Raw genomic sequence first — 23732 nt, 5'->3', positions numbered from 1 at the left:
AGAGTGGTCAGACGCTGGAACAGGCTGCCCAGGGAGGTGGTGGAGTCGCCATCCCTGGAGGTGTTCAAGAAACGTTTAGATATAGCGTTGAGAGACCTGGTTTAGTGGGGTTATGTTGGTGGTAGGTGGATGGTTGGACTGGATGATCTTGTAGGTCTTTTCCAACCTAGCTAATTCTATGATTCTATGATTCTAGCAACAATGCTGTCATAGTGGCTTTGAAACAGTGGTTCACCTCCACTGGTATAGATCTTTGCAAGTATGACATGCAGAATCTTGTTCATTGCTGGTGAGAATGCATGGCTAATAGTGGTGACTGTGTTGAAAGAGTGTTTTGTAGCTGAGAATTTGTTCTATCAAATAGTGTTATTGTGCTCTTTGTATCCCTGTTGTAGTTTCCATGGAGATAAATAGGAGGCATTGCTTTTGGAGCACGCTGTGAAGTTGGAAAACAACATCCTAAAGATACCATGTTACAGTTAAGAAAGGCAGTGTTCCATTTTTGGTTAACTACTTAGTTGGTAGTACAACTCTTAATTGAAAGATCAAGTAATCATCATAGTGCAATAACTGACAGATGCTGTCATCTAAGAGTTTGACTTTTTAAATGAACGTGTGAAGCTTTCTACCATATATGTAGGATGCTTACACTGAATTTAATTAATAGTGTTAAATTGTGGAGAGAGGTGTCTTTTTAAGTGTATTCCTTCCTTTTCTCATGGCTATTAAGCAGTTTTTTAATGTCCTGGTGAAAGTTTGGCAATGTCATACATCTGCACTCTCATACTTGTAGTTTATGAAAATTAATGTAACTTTAAGCAGTATGAATAAAATGCAGTATATAATGTCTTTCCAAATCTGTTTGTTTAGAGTTCTAGAAGCTGGAAAGGCAACCGTGTGTTCATCTCAGAATGTGGAGAGTGATATTACTCATGTATTCATTCTTAATAAATTTTTTCCTGTGCAAAAAGAAAAATGCTTCTCTGAAGCTCAATACTACCCTTTGCAATATATAGGAGATTACCTTTTGGAGGTAAGTAAATTGAAAAACATACCTAAAATCACTTGCATCATTACATTTTTATGTCAGGTTTACTGATTACTCTGTATGATGCAGTATTAATAATAGAGGGGTATATGATGTGTTTTGAAAATTGATAAAAAGTAATACAACTTTCGAATACAAAGACAACTCATCCTAGAGAAGAGGAAGTTCAGGGAAGATCTCACCAATGTGAATAGGTAGCAGAAGGGAGAAGTACAAAGAGAACAGAGCCAGGACAAGAGACAGTGGGCATAAGCTGGCACACTAGAGGTTTCCTCTGACCATCAAGCAACACTTGTTCTATACAAGTGGTGCTGCACTGGCACAGGCTGCCCAGGAAGGTTGTAGAATCTCCTCCTTGGAGATTCTCAGATGCTACATCTACATGGTCCTTGGCAGCCTGCTTCAGCAGGGTTTGAACCAGATGAATCCATAGCTACCTTAAAGCTCAACCATTCTGTGATTCTGTAATGCAAAAGCTGTCCTTTCCAAAGCAGTGTTTAGATTCAGACCAGTAGAAATGACACCAAAGAAGCATGCTTTATTTTTGCTCCCTCTTTGTGTTCCTTCTTCACTCCTGTTGTGTGATATTACTACTGGAAAAATGAACTGGACTTCAGGATGAAGTTCAAATATAGTTGACCATCAGATGAACAGTTCAAAATGTTATTCATAAAATACCGATAAAAATCCTACTTTTTGTTTATATTCTCCTTATTTGGTTTCAAATGTATGGGTATATACTTATGTCTGTCTGTCTATGTCATAGGATGATTAAGGTTGGAAAAGACCTCTTAAGGTGATCAGCTCTGTCTGTCAACTGATCACCGCCATGCCCACTAAACCATGTCCCTAAGTGCCACATCTACACTTTTTTTTTTCAATGTATGTGTAAGTATTTTTTCTGGGTTTGACGTAAACCATTAAATAAGGTTTTGATGGCATCTTCACACTTCAGTATCAATTACTTCTTTTCTTAACTAACTTCAGTTATTCTACCTTTCTATTTAAAACATTACAGTCCATGGTAAAATAGTAAGATTCTTATTCTTAAAACAAGTTTGCTTGCAGTTTTTCATGGCTGGGAAGAGTTGGTGCTTGCCATATGATTTTTCTAATGGAACTGTATGTTGGACAGAGGAAATTCACTCAAAACTACTTCTGCACTAGGAATCTTACAGAAGTTGCTCACCTACCTTATCTTTTCAATTAGGCACTGAGAGTGTTGCTACAGGAATTATGATTCCTAAAATAGTTGTATGATCTGCTATCCAAACATAGCTTTATTTCTCCCCTACTGAAGAAGGATCATTCCATGTTTGAGGGTAGTTACTATTAACTGTTCTAGAACATGGAACTACTGTCCCATCAGCACATACGTTAAGACATGAAGGCCTAGGTAAAAATGGAGGTACCTAATTCGAAGGGAGAAACCATACTGAAAATCATCTTGACAGAAAGAGAGTTTTTTGTTGGAATGACAAAGCCAGGTGAAATATCCGGTGCAACATAAGATTGTTCCGAATGTGAGTTTTACCGTTCAGCTTCCAAATGAAGTCAGAATAAGTTAAATTCACAGTGGTGAAAAAGTAAAACAAGATAAACAGCCTAATTATGTTTTTCATAGTTCCTTCTGAACTATGAGAGGAAATGACACAGTAATTTTTCTTGTATGTGCAGTACTCACTAAAACTTTTTCTTTTCTATTCTCCCTTTCAAAGAGAGGGAAGCATCTCATGATTCATAGCCTGTTGTTAACCATGACCGATATTACCCTTTCCTATAGACCGTTTTGGTAAGGGATCCTGTGTGGGCTGAGACCATGACCTTGATCCTCATTCTTAACATTATTTATTCTTCTTTCCATTCTGGAATGCTGGTCTATTTTATATTTTTTTTTCCTACTTAAATCCAGGGTTTATTCCTTAACTGGGGCATGCACAATTCAGAGGCTGATGAAAGTGGCAGTGGTGTCAACATTGTTCAGCTTTGTAATGAATGAGTAGAAGACTAATGATGGCTACAGAAAGGCCTGATTTTAGATTTTAGAGATACCTTGTCTGCAAATGATCAATTTTGCCATTGCTTGACATTAGTGAAGGACCATTCAATTACTGGTTTTGAACAATGTCTATGGCAGAAGTTGATGAATTCATTCTGTTCGAAAGGTGGACGTGAAAGTGGGTGGTTAAAATTCACCAAATGAAAATGTTACTGATTCTGTAGCTTCTGTGGCTATGGATAGCATACATCCTTCCCCAAGGCCACGTAGAGAGAATAAAATAAAGAGATTTAACTCCCTAAATTCTACTAACTATATAAACTGTACAGCTGTAGTGTTCAGTCTGGTGAAAGCCTTGCCTATTTTGGATATTAGATTTCTAGTATAAATATCTGTCCTTTGATACATTTGATTTTTTTTTTTTTAAAGGAAATTCTCAAGTCAGCTGAAAATTTTGTTGTGGGAATGTATTTTCTGCATGTTATATTCAGCTGTTCATCAACCTAGGCACAAAACAGTATGCTTGTGAACTTGTTTGGAACTTACACAATAGATAGAAGTTCCAGTATAAGTACAGACAAAAAGCTTTGAGGTTTTGAGGAAAACACTGTGAGGAAAGGGACTTAGGAAAAGCCCAAATATCAGCAAAGGTGTGTACAAGCAAAACAGAAAAACAGTCTTTCATTTTCACAGATATGTGTTGAATGTTCTATGAAACTGTGGACTCTCACAGTTCACAATTTCCACTTCTGTTTTTTCAGGCCCCCCAGAAAAGAACTCTTTGTCATTTAGGTCACATTTATGATGCCATGAGAGGTGTCGTGTATTTGCATCTCTCAGGAGATAAGTTTACCAACCAGGAGAGAGTCACATGCGCTATGCAGAACTTCTTAACATTTTATCCTGGAAATACTCAAAGGTCTGAAAAAATTCCTTTAGATTTGTAGTTCCTCAGAGTGGGGGTTGATTTTAAGGTACTGCTAAAGAGATAACACTGTCCTTGCAAACTGGTGGAGGCTAAAACTGCATTTGTGATTAGGCAGAATCTACTTCTGGAAATGCTTTGCATTCTTCAGATCAAAGCATATATTTGGCTCTCCCCTTTTTAATAATGAATAAAGCTGTTAAAAAAGAGCAAAAAAAGGTAAAAATCTTAGTGTTTACATGCTGGCTAAAACACAGCTCAACATGGGAGCTCAGTCTAGTATCATACTCTCTTAATGAAACTTGTTTGGAGAAATTATTCTGCTTTACAGCTCTTGGTTAAGGTAGCTCTCCGCTAAGGTAGATGTTTAATATAGGAATGTGTGTCCAGTGTTTATGACTATCTCGCCTTTTACTGATCTCCATGAGAGTAATTTCTTTCTTGCTATGAACCTTGAGTTCATCCCAGATGTGATAACAGTGTTCCATCTTAACATGTTCATTAATTTATAGGTGTCATTTCTTCTTAGATCTCAATAAACTTGCTTCAGAGGCCAAGAAAACACCAGTTTCTATCTAAATGCATCTAAAGAATTCAGAAAACTGCCATGACACTTTGTATTTTAAAAGGACAAGGATAAAACATAGGCAGAACACTTGATGATGTCTTAGGCTTTATCAAAAGTGTTATGAACGTGCTCTTTTCTTTCATTTCTAGAAATACTTGGCACGTATTTTGTTAGGACTTAACTTAGGATGTTCCAGCTTTGTAAATCTGTAGTCCTGCTCTTTGACTGCTAATTCTGTGAGAAATAAATACTCTCTTTCTCATAAGTGCACAAACGTACATCCTATGGTTTTGCACCCGAATCAGATGTTAAATTGAGCCAAGCAGCATGATATTCTTTTTTTTCTTTTTTAAGTGGAACTGTGTATAGTCATAGGCATTCAGATTATTTCTGATTTTTTTTAAACAATGCTTTGTTTCATCTCTGTATTTCAGTGTCTGTTCTTATAATGTCAACCTTGTAACTCTAGTGTTAAAATTCTCTGTGGGAGTATCTTCAATCCTTTAAGGGGTCGCTTCTACCGGTTCAAGATGTTAAAGCACATGCATGGTTTTAGAGCACTATCTTTGTATTTAAATACAGACTTTAAGATGCTTTGTGGGCCATGCACTGGAATTTATAACACTTTGCCGGGATCGTACTATAAATTATCTGAATACAAGTATTTTTAGAAGTGCATTGAAAACAACATGCATAAAGTGGCACAGGAAGTAAAGACTAGTTAATTTGTCAGAGTAATTCACTAATTCTTGGCTCATCAAATCTGTTTAGAGCAGTTTTCCAGCACTGGACATACCAGTTACTGTAACAAACACACTTGAATTAAAGAAGACTAATTTAATTTCTTGCCAATAACAAGGGCTGTTCTGAAAGTAATGCCTCCTATTTTATATGTTGGCTCACAACATCAGAGGTTGATGTTGGTGGTATGGCAGTAAGGGTTGAAACTTTCCACCAATAATACATTATACTTTGTTGCCATGAGACAAATGGTAGCAGAGGGGCGGTCTAACAGAATGGCATCTGATATGGAAGTGTGAATGAAGCAAAGGGGTGATAGTGAATTCCTCCATCTGACACCCACTGACATTCATTGATGCTTGCGGAACACTGATGTAGTTCAAACAGTGAATGTGAGCACAGTGAGGTGTGAACACAGTGGTCTGTTTCAGCAGTGGTGACAGTGGGTCTCCGCCACTGGTGCAGATTGTAATGAGCGCACCATGCAGGCTCTGGTTCATTGCTGGTGAAAATGCATAGCTAATGACTGTGTCTGTGTTGAAAAATAGTGTTTTGTAGCTGTGAATTCTCTCTATCAAATAGTGTTCTTGTGCTCTTTGTATCTGTTGTAGTTTCCGTGGAAATAAAGAGGAGGCATAACTTTTGGAGCTACCTACATAATAGAGTAAAATAGTGAGAGACAACAGAACTGAGTACCTTCACCCCACTCATGCCTTCTTCACACATTCAGCTTCATTCTTAAATCTTCTTTCTCTAGAGGCACAGGTGGGTGGAGAGCTTGGATTGTGGTTAGGCTGTAATGTTTTGTCTCTCTTGTTGTCTCCTCTTCACACCCCTGAGGACATTCCCATGAGATGCAGTCCTTCACAAGCTGCTCCAGTGTGGGTCCTTCCCATGTGGTGCAAGCCTTCAGGAACAGATGGCTCCAGCTTGGATCCCCCGTAGGCTACAGTTCCTACCAGGAGGCTGCATGGGCTCTTCCATGGGTTGCACATGGAGATCTGAATTCTATGATTATAGATTGTTTAGAATTCTGTGATTCTGTCTGCTCCACACAGTGCCCATAGGCTGCCGGGGAACAGGCTGCTCTACCATGGGCTTCTCCTGGGCTGCAGGGAGCTTCTGCTTCATGCCTGCGGCAACTCCTGCCCTCCTTCTGCACTGACCTTGGTGCCTGTAGGGTTGCTTCTCTCCCATTTCTCACCCCATCTCTCCTAGCTGATGTTTCACAGTAGTTTTCCACTTCCTTAAAAAAGTTATCGCTGAGGGTTCAGCTCTGGTAGCAGCGGGTCCCTGTTGGAGCAGCTGGAGCTGGCTCTGATCTGACAAGGGGCATCTCCTTGTCTATCTGCTCTCACAGTGGCCACACCTACAGATGTCCTTGCTACCAAAATCTAACCATGTGAACTCAAAGCAGCCTATAATTATGGTGTTTTATTCTTAGTCTGATAGCATTAAAAAAAAAAAAACCACAACTAAATTTCGAATTACTAGCTTTGTACAACCTTAAAGGTAGCAACTAATAGAAAAGATGTAGTTTTAGCTTCTGAAAAGTCCTGAAAGGGAGTTATTATGGAAACAGCTCTTGTTTAAGTAGCACAGAGTGGGCCAGACTTAAAGTCAATTAGGAGAATAACTTCCATTGGCAGTTCTCGTGCTATAGCTGCCTATGCTGTCAGTGATGTGTTTCCACAGCTGTTTGTCTGCCAGGTAGTGTAAACCCTCAAATCTGAATAAGCATGCATGTAAACAATGATTTTACAATAGAACATAAGAAAATATTTCAGCACATAAAAGCTGTTTGAAAACATTAGCTTTGAAATTAAAAAATAATGTTTTGTTTTGTTTTGCTTTGCACAGAAGGATATACAACATCCTGAAGTTACCCAAATTAATGGTTTTCTGCCAGCACAAGAAACTGACAAAAACAAATCTAACAGGCAGCTAATTGAAATGAAAAATGCTGTGATAAAGCATATGTATTTTGTTGAGGTAAGTGACAATTAGTTAATGCTTTCTTACCATAAAATATGAAATATACAAAACTAAATTTATCCTTCAGTATAGATGCTGAGCTAATTAACTAGAAATGTGACCATCTTTTGTAGTTGTAATAATGACTTTTAATAATTCTTTATTTACTACATCTACCATTAGCCAAAATACAATTTAATAGTGGTAACTGATAGGTGTGGGTGTGTGGAAGATGTGGTAGACTATTTGAAATCTTGGTACTTCCCCAGTCTTCTTGCTGGTAGGGCTGCGAAAGAGGCCAGAGAGACCTTGATGGTGTACTAGCACCATTCATCAAGAGCTAACTCCCAGGTACACTCTTAGCCCTGTTTTGGTCACAAATTCACCACATCATAGCATGCTATAAAATACTATAAAGAAAAGGAATCTACCAGAGCCAAAACCAGTACAAGTGTATATCAGGCACACCTCTTAACAGATTATTTTCCCTTCAACTATTATGTAGTTATGTCCAAATAGGGTAATTATAATCCTAAAGACAGTCTCTCCTAAAGGATTTTCTCTGGAAGTAGGTGTTAATAACATTGTAACAGTAAGCCATAACTAAATGTATCAGGAGTAGTAATTCATACTTGCACCTACTATCCCTCACATTGTGGACAATTTGTAAGGGGTATCCAGGGTTTACATTTTGTCATAGAAAAACTGAAAATACTAGTACTTTCAAATGTAATAAAACTGGCATTACATAACAACTGCATAAAAAAGAAGCAGACAATAACAGGAAAACAGGAGAAAAATTATCCGTATTATTTCCTTCTAGATCATCAGTACCCTATTTCTTAATTTTGCCACCTGAATATTAAGAAAATAAATACAAATAGGCTGCTTTGTTGAATGTTTTTAAAAATGTATTTTTTAAAAAATCGTCTTTTTAATCTTCTTTTTATACACTATAGATTGTTTACCAGTATCCATTGTACAGGTTGAGTTTTTCTTGTTTTGTAGGCTGCTAAACAGAAGTTTGCTCATAAAGACTTTCTGAATAAATGCAATCCAAAGGTAAGGATTCTTGCAAAAAGCACATGTTGCATTTATGGAAATTTGTTACAAAGTTAGCTAAACATACTTTTATTGTGAAATTTGCTATTGAAGAAATATTTTTTAAAATGTATTAAAATTATTGAAAAGTTAGAGAGCATCATGGGATACTGATGAATTTGTTTATTGTTCCAGTCTATTATTCACTACTTCCACTTCTGCCTTCTTATGAAGAGAGAGAGGCAGAGGATGGAAAAGGGAGGATTGTATTATTTAGTTCATTTCTCATTTTTCTCCCCATTAAGCCAAATACATATCATAAATCAAGTACAGGTCAGCACCAGATTTTATCAAGTTTTTGTTTTATGTTAAGTAAATAAATACTTTCAAATATATTCCCTTTTCTATCTCTAAGACTAAAAATGAATTATTTAAATAAGTTTGTTGAAACATTCTCTCTCAGTACTTTTATCATTTTAAAGGTTAAAATGGGAAATACTTAAAGCGTATCTATTAGCTTTGTGCATTTTTCTGTAGCTGAAAACTCATTTTCACCCATACTAGGTAAATAGTTACTTGGTATAGAAATGAGGCCCCAGTCTTTGCAGAATTCCCTTTTTATCTAATTTCTTTCTATTGAAGGGGAGGAGAAAATTTTTATTTTTAAACATAAGCATATACGTATTTTTAAACATAAGCATCAACTTTCCTTTGTTATTGTCCTAGACTGTAATGTTGATGTTTAGTTTAATGAATTTATGAGGCAATAAAACTTTAGTTTTCGTAATGGTTCTGAAAATAAATTGTTACCCTGCACCCAGTGTAATTTTTAGTTTGGAATTTTTGAATCTAATTCTAATTATTTATATAATATGAATATGTTACTGGTTTTTATTGCTTTGTGGAATATCTATTGCTAGCCTTTGCATCCAATATGGGTCTGTTATTGGCAGTATATTTAAATCTGTTAAACACAGCTCTAATATGTTTCTAGTGAGTATTTCCAACAGTATTGGGGAAGTAAAAAAAAAGTATCTGCAAACTAAATTAACAGATTAGAACTATGTATTATATTCAGACATAGTTTGCTTTTGCTGGCTCTGCTATCATTCATCTTCCCTGACTTTTTTTATATATATTTTGACAGCTTCTCTTCTGCATTTTGCTTTCTAAACACAGCTTATTTTACGGACCTTCATTTTCCATTTGTTTCTGCTCAAAGTATTGGTTCTTGTTCTTGTAGTACTATACAAGAAACTGCTACTTTCTCATCAGCCAGACTGCCAGCCAACGCAGCTTTGTGCACAGCTTACAGAATATTGAGGTCCTGCAAGAAGTGTCTCCTATTACTTAAAAAAGTCCACCTCACCAATTTCCTATCATCCTTCCATACGTCTCAAATAAGATGAAAATTCATTCTGTACTTTCTTGCTGTTTCAAAAATAATGCATAATTCCTTAAAATCTCCCAAAAGAGGGGTTTTTTTTGTTGTTGTTGTTTTTTGGGTTTTTTTTCAGTGTACATTACAAATAATGCATGAATGAAGTCTGTTTTATCTAGTGTCAGAATTTTCAGGAAATCTAAGTTTCAGTCAGAAGGTAGGAAGGCCTGCTGGTGCAATCACCAGATCGTGACCTTGGCAGTAGTGACATGCTTGTACCTGCACAATATACTAAGGCATCTTCACACAACTTAACTGCTATTAAACACTTTATGATTGTTCTTTAGATGTGCTGTTTGCATATAATTAACATTACAAATGTATGATTGCAACTATTGTTTCTAAAGGAAATAATGTGAAGCTTTTTATAGTGCATACATGAATGATAAAATTGAAATAAATGTGAGTTGAAAACATCAGGTGCACACCTAGATAATTTTAATTAAATCTTTGTGCATTTTTATTTATCATTAATGTAGCGACAACATACATTAGGCATCCCAGAATTGCAGCATTTGCATAAAAACTAAATATCTAATGCTAAGGTAGAGTTCATTCACATTCAAGTGCCTACTGCACAGTAGAAGCCAGATTTCATAGCAGAAGTAAAGTCTGTAGGTAAAGTCTGTTAGTAAAGTCTGCTAGGTGTTAAGGAACTAAGATGATAGTAAGTTTGCGTAACTTTAATTTCCAGCAGGTCAATCACTGTTCTCCTCTTTTTGACTCTACTTCTCTCAGTTGTGAATCTGTACTCCCTTTTTCCAGTGTACTTGAATTTACCAGAATCTCAGGCCATGTGGTTGAACAGAGTAGCTGAATTTCAAAACTGAAATGTCCATCAGCAGTGTAGTTATAACTGGCTTATGCATCTTAGCTTTGGTTTTGAATACAGGAGGGATGTAAACAGCAACATAGTTAAGATCTTCAGTAGCTCCTCTTTCGTATCATTTATCAACGGAAAGAAAGTTTTTGAAAGCTGAGTGTTCAGACATAAACAGGTAAATTACAGGGCAGATACTGCATTTCTGGAAAACTATTAAGTTCTTCTGTGTCTTGTGAAAGCTTGTGAAGTTTATAGTTTCACTGTCCCGAGTGGCACAAAATAGGAAGGAAGTCTTGTGCCGTTAAGATCTTCAGAGCTCTGAAATACACTGGGATCAATACCTGTGCTATCTGAAGCATTAGCTGCTTCTTTGACATGCCCAATGATTACAGGAAAACAGGGAGATAAAATAGATGTATCGTTTGTAGTTTTATGAAGTTTACTTATAAATGATGTATTTCGTGGTTTTATATTTTTGCTCAGTTTTCTTCAGCTGTTTGATGATAGTAATTATCTTCCATAGGATGTACTTGTACATGTTAGGAAATATTAGCAGTTATTCCTGTGCACAACTTCTCAGAATAAGTTATAAGCAAGCTACAGGGTATGTAAATTGTAGTTTGGTTTTTAATAGGGTAAATGTATTCAGATAGTCTTAAGAAGGGAAGCACGTTCTGAAAGCATTTTCATGTCAATGAAAAACCAGCTCAGTAGGAGATAAGGTTTCTCTGAATTGCAGTAGCTCATTGGATCAGGCAATAAGTAATATTTATATTATATTTTATTGTGTTCTCCTGTACATTGCTAACATTTACTTAAAGATTTCATGATTTTTTTTTTGTATTGAGTTTGTAAGTCTGTTTATTACTCATTTTATTTATAAATATATCTCTTTCACAGGTTAAAAGTACTAACCTGTCTGCAGGCAGATTATACATGTATGAAGAATTAATAGAAGAGCATTTATTATCTGAAGTGATTATAGAGCTTGCTGTTGGTCAAAAGTACTCTCTACCTCCTGTTCAACTTTTTCATTCTCTTCTAGAACGTGTCCTGTTGGTGAGAGCAGAATGCTTAAGTATTACAAAAGACTAAAATATTATAACTATTAAAGATGGAAATATTATAATCCTTGCTTCTTATGGTATACTTACAGCTTTATAGTGATTTACATAAGTTGCTTGAAAGTAATGCCTCTTATTTATTTCCATGGAAACTACAACAGATACAAAGAGCACAATAGCTCTGTTTGGTAGAGAAAATTCTCAGCTACAAAAAACTATTTTTCAACATTGTCACCACCGTTAGCTATGCATTTTCACCAGTGATGAACAAGAGCCTGCATGGTGTACTCAGAATAATCTTCATCAGGGGAGGTGACCCTCTATTGCCACTGCTGAAACACACCACTGCCTCACTCAGCTCACATCCACTGTTTGGTCTCCATCAAGGTTCAGCAAGCATCAGTGAATGTCAGCAGGTGCCATTTTTCCTCATGGCAGTGACACACCTTTGCTTCATTCACACTTCATATCAGATGCCATTCTGTCAGACTGCCCCTCTGCTGCCATCTGTCACATGGCAACAACATGTAATGGGATAGTGGTGGGAAGGTTCAGCCTCTACTGCTATACCACCACCATCCACCTCTGATGTTGTAGGCTAACACAATAAAACAGGAGGTATTACTTTCAGAGCAGCCCTCATATTAACCCTTCAAGTTTATCAATGTCTTAGCATTAATGCAATCTAAAAGGGGGAATTTGAAACTTGCTGGTTTTTATTATTAATTTGCAAATAGTATGAATGTAGCCTCTAAATGTGGAAGAACCAGCCCATATTTTTTTTTTCACTGCTTTTAGAAATAGCACTTTTGCAACATATTTTCTTAACCTAGTAGGCAACAAATATAATACTCAATGGAAAAGGAGTTTTGTTCTAAGCAGTAATATATTCAGCTGGAATAAGATACTTAGTGTAATTGTTTTTTCGTTTTTACTTATTTGTTGTAAACTCAAAATTTTGCTGTTTCTGATTATGAATTATGTGTTACTTCGCTGATTTAATTTGGTCATTTGAAACTGGATCATTTTGTAGCCATTATTATTTCCTTATTTTATTACAGGAAAATACTGATGCAATATTTTGTGCTAAACTTCATCATGTTTTGTACCTTGTTCTCCAACATGATCCTCCTTGGAAATCTACATCTATGCTAGGATATTACTTAGATCTTCTTCAGTGTCCTATCTGTAAGAAAGGCACATGGAACTTGATAGAGATGCTTGTAAGGTAAAAAAGTTTACTGAGGTATTAGATGCAGTAGTTACATTTTTCTGAACATGATTTGTGTTAGCTCACAGATGGACTTGTTCTAAGCTTTTCAGTATTCTAATAATCTGTGTATTATTGCTGTTTCTTGTGTGTATCTATATATGTGTATACACAAATATATCTGTAGTTACATAGCAAAATTCAGTCTTATCAGGCATGAAGCTTCATGATCTACTTTGATTTTAATTATAATTTTTCTGTGTTCAACAAGACTGATTAAATCCTATACATGTACAAACACAAGTCTCAGTATGTAAAAGCTGTTTAGGGAGTTTGTCTATACTTTAGTTTAGGAATACATTTTTTGTAACTTGTATCAACAGAAATTATTTTGTTCATTTAGTTGGATGAGGAACTGTACTTCTTACTACTGTCACAAAATCTTAAATGACATTTAAATACTTAGCTACAACTGTGATTAGAGCTCTATTAATGTATACGATTGTAAAGATGTGTATAATCTTTAAGGGCATTGAATCACTCTACGAGAATCACTGTAATTGGACATCTAACAATTTTGCTTAGGAACACGTCACATACCATTGGAATGGAAGAGTTAATCTGTTAGATAAAGTATTTTATATTTTATCTTTTAGTGCTTGCTGGCAGAATGTGAATACCCAGCAGCTGTATACTTGTTCTTTTTTTTGTACATGTTGTTTCATTGAACCATAGAAGCATGGAAGGGACCTTTAAAGGTCATCTAGTCCAGTTCCCTCCCAATAGTCAAAATTCTAGCCAGAAAGATCATAGAATCATAGAATGGCCTGGGTTGAAAAGGACCTCAAAGATCATCAAGTCTCAACCCCCCTGCTGAGTGCAGGGTTGCCAACCACTAGACCAGGCTGCCCAGAGCCACATCCAGCCTGGCCTTGAATGCCTCCAGGGTCGGGGCATCCACAACCTCCGTGGGCAACCTGTTCCAGTGTGTCACCACCCTCTGTGTGAAAAACTTCCTCCTAATATCTAACCTACATCTCCCCTGTCTCAGTTTAAAACCGTTCCCCCTTGTCCTATCGCTGTCCACCCTCGTGAACAAAGATTTTGCGCAGTTTCCTTCAAAATTGTCTTTATCATGTCAGACAAGCATTAGATTTCATCAAAACCTATATTACTTTCAAAACTTAGTGAATTTCTTATAGGATGTTACAATGTCAGTGAAATACTGCAAGACTACCATGTTACTAATGGATTTGTAAGAAGTTCTTTTAAATCTAGTAATTGTACAATAACTCAGATAGAGACCAAAAAATACAGATACAGAGAAAACAATTTAGTTTACACTATAATGCAGAATCTTCATCTGTACAACGTAAGGCCCCAGTAACAAGCATATTAAGTTTTTGGAGGAAGTGTAGCTTTAAAAACAAAATGTTTGGCTTTAAATTAAGAATGTTGCTGGGGAGCAAGGTATTGTCAAAAATGTCAAAAGTCAAATCCGCTTTCTTTCCCAATAAATCAGACTTATAATTTCTGTCATACAAATGGGTTTTGTTGGTGTTTATTTTTCAGGTCTTGTCTATATTGCAAAAACATTTGTCATGCAGTCCCAGTTTCAGGGAAAGCAGATGAACAGAGGACAGTTCACAAAACGTTATTGAAGTTTTTCTTTGATTTAGTAAAAGCTGAAGTAGAGTTTCTGACAAAAAGGTGGGTTTTATAGGATAATACTTTTATTACTTTTCCACAATTTTGCATGCATTTCTGTATCTACTGCAGGTTGTTTCCTGATTTTTGTGTGTTTCTAATAATATTCTGTTCCACTGAAGTGTTGTCACTTAAGATTTCTTTTTATATTTCTCGGTTCTCAGTTTGTTTATTGTAATTGGTAGTGTTTTTTTCCTAGTTGTGCTTTAAGACCTCTAGCTTTTCACAGTATTATTATTTAATTGTATTTCTAGTTTCACTAAGCATTTAATGTTGCTCATAAAGCTGCGCTCTTAGCTTTGCATTGCTTTTATATCCATTCTTTAAGTTAGACAAGCAGTATTTTGAGCATACTGATATTAAAAAAAAATCAATTAAATGTTATCTTTCACTAGGGAGATAATCATCTTTCCTTAGTTTATGAAATATGAAAAAATCTTGATTTTGTTCTGCCTTTATGTAATAAAGGCAGCCTTTATATATTAGTACAGTATTAGAATTTCTTCAGTTTGACTTTAATAGTCATCATTATTTTACTTATTATTCATCAGAAAGTGTCTGATCTTTCCATACTTAAAAATTACCAAATCTTTATATGTTTTGACAGAAGATAAGGTTTCTGTCTAGTAGCTACAGTAATCAAAGTGGCATAAAGATTTAGGTTTTTCCACCTGCTTTTTTTTACAGTTTGGTTGAAGGGACCGATTCACAGCACCAGCAAGTAATGCCACAGACAGTTCTTCTGAAGACCTTTTGGTTGGGAAGTGAAACCTCAGTGCTTTTTACCAAACACATAAATATTCTAGTGGATTGGGTCATACTTTCCTATAGAGAATTGGAAAGAAAAAATGCTGTGAGTATGAATTTTATGTTTTAATATAATGAAGACTGACATTTTTTTAAAAGACATTTCTTTGTTCGTTCCTTTGTGAGGAATTATATGTAAGTATCACAGCTGCCTGTTATATCTGCCTTTTGTTGTGAAGCATGCTGGTTTTTGCTCCACTAAAGGAAATGAATTGATCCATAAGATTCTCATATTGATCTGCAGAGAAGAAACGAGTCATGAGTAGCTTATTGGCTACATTCAGATCTTCACATGCCCTTACCAGCAGGTATTACTGTAGTCATTAGGGACACAAGCTTAAAACATTCTGTCAAACAATAAGGTGTAACAAAAGAGATGATTATCTTATTTTACAGCGATTGTATTCAGGAAATGTTGGAAAGTGAAAGCGAAAAAAACAAATTGGTTTTTATTGTTTTCTATAAATACACATTTTATTATTTTATTAAATGCCCCAATTACTTCCCAAGTCCTTTAGTTTAATTTGGTATCGTCCCTGGATCTTTTCATAAAAATGCAATTGAAGGCAACTTAATTGCTGTTCTGTGACCTGCTGACCAGCAGGACATTGACCTGAAAGATACTGAGTGTCCTCTATAGCACCTCTTTCTTTTCAGAAGCAAGAGGCCTTGTAAAACATCTTTTGACTTCTAGATTCTCACATAAAATACAAACTTACTGCTGTCTGTACGTTCTCTTTTAAATTATTGTGGAAGCACAGAATAAATAGATACTTCGTTCACTTTTTCATTACAATAACAGAACAACAATAGAAAATCAGGTGTTATGGAGAAAAAAGCACTTTCAATATAATAGCTAGTAGTTCTTCATTATGTTAAGAAAGCAGAAAGATTAAACATAATGAGTGTTTCACTCATCTTACCTAGCCAGACCTCCTACCTTTTTTTTGAGGGCTATCAAAGCCAGATATTCTGAATCAGTGCTGCCTTTTATCCTTGGTCAGGATATTAAAAAAGCACCTAAAATTAGGCTTCTATACCCATATTTATATTTAAACAACCTAATTTTTGAAAGGTCCTGAGCACCAAGCCGGCTTACATTCAGTTGATTTCAGTGACCATTCTGTTTCTTTGGAAAATGAGACTGCTTTTATATGTTTCCTGGTGTTGAGTGTGCAGTTTAAGTGTAGACTTCATTTTCTTTTTTCTACCATGCCTTCTTTTGACCAGTTCCAGTACTATAAGCCATACTTTTATTACAAACTGTTCTGTACATAAGCAGAATAATCACTTGAAGCACACAGAGCATAGTACTTACATGACAACAGAAATACTAAAATACAACATAAAAGATAGCCCTACCTCATTTAGATTTTGGTGGTTTTTTTGTGTTTCCAACTATATTACATGTAAATATATATATAAGAATTGTACTTCTGTCACAAAGCCAGGATGCCTGTTGCTTTTCTGTTTTGATCTTATGCGCTATAACGTGCAATATCCCTGCAGATACAAATTCTAATCTTAAAAAGCAGCATTTCTATACTACAGACTTATCCCTTAGCCTTGTATGTTTGCAACACTTTCTCTTTTCCTTTGCATTCTTTGACAAAAATAAATTCTAAAGCAAAATGCTGTGTTTTTACATACAAAACTCACTGCTTTCTGCACTCTCAATTTTGTTATACTAGAACTTGAAATACTGACATTTTTTGCATATTCAGACTTACATAACATAGTTGGAAAGATCAGAGGAGCCAAATGACCAGTTTCTCCCCAGTTATGCAGTCAGAAGAAAAATGTGCTTTATTCACCTTTTATTTTTTTTTAAATTATTCTAGAAACACACATATAAAAACATATGCCGGTAATGGAGCATTTTGGGTGCAAAATTTTTCACTCATACATATTAAGGATATGATTCATTGTTGCTACTTTTTTTTTAATAAGCTGTTTACTTAAGAGGCAGCATATTGGCAATATACACTTAGAAACCAAAATCAAAGGAGTGGATTGGGCAATTTTCTGTCTGTATATCAGATAAATTGTTTGATAGCACAGTGTAAAGGGGTGACAATATCTGCCTGCTTATACAAGGGTATTAGCTAGTGGAAAGAAACAAACTTACAACTTGCAATATGCTGAAATTCTGTGCAATTGTCCAGTGAAAATATCTATGAATGAAAACAGAGAAATAATTCCATTAATTCAATAATTTCAAAAAATTTTTGAGGACCACATCTAACAAATTCATTTATAAGCGGTAGAATTGAGGTTTGTTTGTTTGTTAGATATTTAGATAAGAGTTATCTATTTTTATGTGATTCAAAGAGTTTGCAGCACATCAGCACTACAGGGGAAGAAACATCTGTGTATATTTCTTCACCTCTAGATTTGTTGCAAAAAAATATTTAATATATGTATGTAAACATGTATAGTTATATATGTGTAAAAAGAGCAAGCCAGAAACAATTGTGGTAAGTAAGAAATTCCATGCTGAAATTCTGAATGAGAGCTGCTGTTTTCTTGGAATAAATACTCTGTAGTTGTTTCATTTTCCAGGTCTCTTATAACCTCTATCAGAAACAAAGAAAAAGAAAGGAAGAATGGCTATAAAGAGTAAGGTTACGTAGATGCAAGACTGTGTACATACATAGGTCAGAACTGGCTGTATAAATGAGGGGAGAGCAGTGGATGTAGTGTACCTTGACTTCAGCAAGGCATTTGACACTGTCTCCCATAAAATCCTCATGGATCAGCTTAGGAAGTGTGGGATATGCAAGTGGACAGTGAGGTGGATTGAGAACTGTGCATGGCAGAGCTCAGAAAGTTGTGATCAGCAACACAGAGTCTAGCTGGAGGCCTGTAGCTAGTGGTGTTCCTCAGGGATTGTTACTGGGTCCAGTCTTATTCAACATCTTAAATGACTTGGATTTATGACAAGGTTGCTGATAATACAAAACTGCCAGGAGTAGTTAACACACCAGAAGGTTCTGATGCCATTTAACAAGACCTGGACAGACTGGGGAGTTGAGTGGAGAGGAACCTGATGAGATTCAGCGCAGGCAGGGGTGGAGTCCTACACCTGGAGAGAAATAACCACATGCATCAGTACAGGTTACGGGCTGACCTGCTGAAGTGGAGCTCTGCGGAGAAGGACTTGCATGTCCTGATGGACAGTGTGTCTTGAGTGGCCATGAGCCAGCAGTGTGTCCTTGAAGCCAAGAAGGCTGATGGTACCCTGGAGTGCATTAAAAAGAGCATGGCCAGCAGGTGGGGGGAGGTGATCCTCTCCCTCTACTCTGTCCTGGTGAGGCCACATCTGGAGTACAGTGTCTAGTTCTGGACTCCCCAGTTGAAGAAAGGCAGGGAACTTCTAGAGAGAGCCCAGCAGAGGGCTGCAAAGATGATTAGGGACCTGGAGCATCTCCCTTATGAGGAAAGGCTGAAAGACCTGGAACTGTTCAATCTGGAGAAGACTTAGAGGGAATCTTACCAACACTTATAAATATCTACTGAATGGGAGTCAAGTGGATGGTGCCAAGCTCTTTTTAATGGTGCTCAGTGACAGGACAAGGGGCAATGGGCAGAAATTGGAACACAGAACATGAGGAAAAAATCCTTTACTTTGTGGATGTCAGTACACTGAACTCCACAAGCTGTGGAGTCTTATTCTCTGGAGATACTCAGAATCCTCCTGGACGTTTTCCTGTGCAACCTACTGTAGGGAACCTGCTTTACGATTTGGACTAGATGATCTCCAGATGTTCTTTCCTATCCCTACACTTTGTGATTCTGTGATTTGCTTTCTTGTGTTAGAATTTTCTTTATTTTAAATAAAAAATAAAATTAGTGACAGGAACTTGAATGTTCTCTCTCATTACTGTAATAATCTGCTGCGACAATTTGATGGAAAAAAAATGAAATTATCCTTACAGGTAAAAATGCAGAAGCAAAGAATGTAGTTTTTCCTACTCTCAAGTCTTTTTGAATCAATATTGAATATCAGGTTAAAATCATAGAATCACAGAAATAATTCTGTACATGACACAGTTCAAAAGTAAATAGGATTAATGGAGAAACAGCATGGTTCCTTGAAACAAGGCTGTTAACTTAGCTTTAGAGCTTACAATCATGTGTATTGCTTTTAACACAGAGTAGCCAGTAGCCATTCAGTTATTGCATCTTTTCACAGTTACACTATATCTCTAGTGGTATCCAAAATACTTTTCCTCCTGCAGCTGCAACTTTTTCTTCCTTTTAAAAGGCTTCTTACATAACCTGACAAAGGAGTGTAAAAGAGATAAGTTCAATTTTTTCTTTGCATCACATCACATATTTCTGATGTGTTTTCTAACATATTTCAGGTATTTCTGTGTGGTATAAATTCATAGAGCTGATTGTCCTTCTGTCAGTCCCTAAAACCTTCTTGGAAGTATGTTTTAGGCACCTTCAGATTTCTGCATTACCCTAAAAGCATTGCACCTCATTTAAAAAAAAAAAAAAAAAAAAAAAAAAAAAAAAAAAACAACTAAAAAGCATCTCGAAAATTCCTGTAATTTGAAATAAAAAAAGTTAAGATGAATTTTCTTATGACTTAAAAGCTTTCCAGTGAAAACTTTTGTGTGTATTAAAACTCCTCTCACTGGAGCACTGTAGTTGACTGAGGAAAGCATTAAATGGAACAGCGATACAGGAATTGCCTTTGCTAAGCTAGCAGTCATCAGTTGTACTGATACGATTAACACAGTCAACAGTCTCTTCCCACTTCAGTGCTTTTTCTCGATGAGATAGTATTGATTCTCAACACTAACAACGGGGAAGAGAGTTCTGAAAAAAAGTGCTTAACTGGATGTTATTCAATTAGCTAAGTATGGTGCAGAGGTTTGACCTCAGCTGGCAGGTAAGCTCCTGCACAGCCACTCTCCCCACCACAGGATGGGGTAGAGAAATGGAAGGGCAAAAGCAATAAAACTCATGAGTAGTGACAAAGATGGTTAAGTGAAGCAAAGCTGTGCACACAACCACAAGAGTATAAGGAGTTAATTCACTACTTCCCATTGGCAGGCAGGCACCCCACATCTTCCTGGAAAGCAGGGCTTCAGCCCACATAGGAGTTATGTGGTAAGACAAATGCCATAAATCCAGATGTCCACATTCTCCTTCCCCACCAGATTTTCATCTTGAGAATGATCTCATAAGCTATGGACTATACATTTTGTTAGCTGAGGTCATCTGTTGTGTCTGTGTCCCCTCCCAGTCCCTTGTACATCCCCAGAAAGTAGGTGTCAAGGCATTCTTTCCCCCTTTGCTTCCCTAGCCTTGCAAGCAGGTATTGGAAAAATATGAAAGCCTTGATGCTGTGCAAGCACTGTTCAGAAATAGGTAAAACATTGTGTGTTATCAGCTCTCATTTGGGAACAAATTCAAAGCAAAGCACCACTGAGGCTGCTGTGAGGAAAATGAATTTAGTGCCAACCTGACCCACTTGGGTATTGTAAGTAAAAATAAAACTGCAGTTCTTTTAAGAGTGTTTTAAGCATAATTTGAAATACTGTTTGTAATAGTACAGTATTCCTATGAATTTTAGAAATACTTGTTTATAGGGAAAAGAGAGAGACTCAAATAGTTTCTTAATATACCTTCAAAAACAATTTCATTTTTTGATGATACATAAAAGAACAAAATGTTAAAAATTGACCGGGTTTGTATTTGGTTAAAAGTCAAATTATAAATGGTAGGGCCAAAGTCAGTGGTTTGTAAATATTCTCAAATTTTTGTTGATTGGAATCTTGTGTTCCAGCGAGCAATAATCACATCATTTGACTAAATGGTGGTGTAAACAAAGACTTCTCATGTAGAAGTATTTTTACTTTATCCAAAATTGCCTTTGGTAATAGCATAGAAACTCAAGTTATTTATATGGGTGACTGGTTTTTCATACTCAGAATAAGAGTTTTGATATAATGTTCTAAATATTGCTTTTGTATGTGTACAAAAAGTCAAGTGGCTCTTCTGAATTTACTTTGTTACTGATTTGCATACAGGGATCACTTAGCTTTCTATGAATTTATTCTTATATTCTAAAAATATTGCTGCTGAAATTTTGTTTCATATATCTTTTTCTTTATGTCAATTTTGTCATTAAAAATATCAACTAAATTTAAGGAAAACTGCAAGTTTAAAACAACTACAGAGTTATAAATCTGAAAAAGAATTTTTAAGATTTGGCCTTGAGTTTGAAAGCAGGAGCTATTTATTTGCACAGTGAAACTTTGTCACACACGGTAGCAATTCCCATGTCAAATGGAAATAACTGTTTCTTTTCTAATAATGTACACATAGATTTTCATTACTATGTTTATATTGTTTTGTGGTTGAAAATGAAAGTGTGTTCGATATGTTAATATTTCAATATTTTTAAAAGAGAGATACTTGCAGTAAATTAGATTATTTTTTTCTCATTTGTAACAACGAACCGTTTATTTCAAGATATTAAGGAGAAGCTGTTGGTTTACACCATTTATCAAAATGTCAGCTAAGCCTGTACCAGTTGGCATTATCTAGGTTGTCTTTGTCAGTTTGCGGATACTTAGCTTAGAGAGGGTCGTTGCAGCTCATGTATCATCAACAAGATTTACATTGCAATTATATGCGTGACTTTGTAAAACAGCATTAATGTTTGCAATGCTAACAGTCATTAGTTCAATCTGCTGCCCCCCAGCCACCCCCAAAAATACTTCACAGATCAAGTGATACAACATTGTGGTTTAGAAATTAAGAAAAACAATGTAAATACTTGTGGTTTAGGCCTTCCTGCGTCAGACTACATATGTATGTCCTTGACTCTGTCACTTCTTTTGAAAATCTCATTATTTACTGCATTTGCGTAATTTTTTTCCTTTGAAGAATTATTGAGGATTATTTGCCCAGTATTTTGCTTTGGGGCCTAGTGATAAAGAAAAGAGGTATGTGACCCATGGGAAATGCCAAGTCATTGGAGATGTTTTGAATTATTCTGAGAAGATACGGAGTAATACATCTTTTAAAATCTTTAAAAACTAGCTGAAAAAAAAAATTTTCATGTTGTTGACCAGCCACATCAATGTTCTCTCTTCTTTTATTTCTAAGAGATCTTGTTAATCTAAGATAATGTATTAGAAAAGCAATGGGTATGTAGGTTGCTCTGAAATTAATGCCTCGTATTTATTTCCATGGAAACTTCAATAGATACAAAGAGCACAATAGTGCTATTTGCTGAGCAATTTCTCAGCTACAAAATATTCTTTTTCAACATAGACACCACCATTATCTGTACATTTTGCCAGTGATGAACAAAAGCCTTCATAAAAATCTGCACCGGTGGAGGTGACCCACTGCTGAAACACGTCACTCGCTGCCTCACTGTGCTCACATCCACTGCTTGGTCTCCATAAACATTCGGCAAGCATCAGTGAATATCAGTGGGTGCCATTTTTCTCTCATGGAGAAATTCATCTTTGCTTCATACACACTTCCATGTCAGACACCGCTGTGTCAGCCTGCCCCTCTGCTGCTGTATGTCTTATGGCAGCGACATGTAACAGAATATTGGCGGGAAGGTTCAACCTCTACTGCCATACCACCAACATCTGCCTCCAGATGTCATGGGCCAACATAATAAAATAAGAGCCATTGCTTTTAGACCAGCTGTCATGGTTTTATGATTTTCGGTTATTGGTATTCCACATCATAACATCATGTAGTGAATGTACCTGGTTCTCAGAAGAGAAGGACTACTACATTCCCCAAGGTACTTTGCTCCTCTGTTACCATTTCCGGACAGAGGGAAAAGATAAAAACTTGCAGATCACGAGACCTCGTCCCCTTTCTTTCCACCCGTCTCTCGTCCTGGCAACACCTCGCTCTCCGGCCGTCTTATCGTCGGTAGTAGAGTAAGGCCTACCTTGATTTTGGACATTCTCTCTCTCTCTGTATTGGATTTATCAGCTTAAATTGTAATTATATTGTATTATAGTGTGTTGTTTTGCCTTCCGATATCTTATTTAGTAAATTAGTTTGTTTCTCCTCAGATTGTTGCCGCTGTTCTTTGCTCTCAGGGCCATCTCCTTACCCTTTTCCCCATTTCCCTTTTCCTGGGACATGGGCCTGTGGGTCCTCCGTCCCATTTGTCACAGAACTGGGCTGAATGCCTGTAAACCGTTGACACCAGCCCTTCTAGTTCTGTTTATTCCTTTTCTTTTGTATAATAAGGAAGTCTATTTGCTGTATGGACAGTATTTACGTAGGTTTTCTCCAAATGATTTTGCAGTCTTTTTATGATAAATCTCATCTGTGTCACAGTTTCTGTTGCCTTCATCTGTGTTATTGATGAAGCTAAAACT

General features: G+C 36.3%; 1 protein-coding gene across 2 annotated transcripts in view; it reads left to right on the top strand.

The window, feature by feature from the left end:
* SLF1 (SMC5-SMC6 complex localization factor 1) overlaps positions 1–23732 on the top strand; it is a 44789-nt gene that overhangs the window by 6738 nt on the left and 14319 nt on the right. Inside the window, exons 5-11 of one of the 2 annotated variants that reach the window (XM_021379717.1) lie at positions 871–1033; positions 7145–7273; positions 8264–8317; positions 11461–11619; positions 12686–12852; positions 14407–14544; positions 15229–15394. In XM_021379717.1, the coding sequence (XP_021235392.1) occupies positions 871–1033; positions 7145–7273; positions 8264–8317; positions 11461–11619; positions 12686–12852; positions 14407–14544; positions 15229–15394 (976 nt within the window). Of the gene's footprint in view, positions 1–870; positions 1034–7141; positions 7274–8263; positions 8318–11460; positions 11620–12685; positions 12853–14406; positions 14545–15228; positions 15395–23732 lie in introns of both variants that reach the window. The other variant, XM_021379716.1, reaches the window with a different exon arrangement.

Source organism: Numida meleagris, chromosome Z (assembly GCF_002078875.1).
Source record: "Numida meleagris isolate 19003 breed g44 Domestic line chromosome Z, NumMel1.0, whole genome shotgun sequence".
NCBI classification, from domain to species: domain Eukaryota; kingdom Metazoa; phylum Chordata; class Aves; order Galliformes; family Numididae; genus Numida; species Numida meleagris.
The sequence above is the reverse complement of the archived record's forward strand: the minus strand, read 5'-3'. Positions and strand labels throughout refer to the sequence as shown.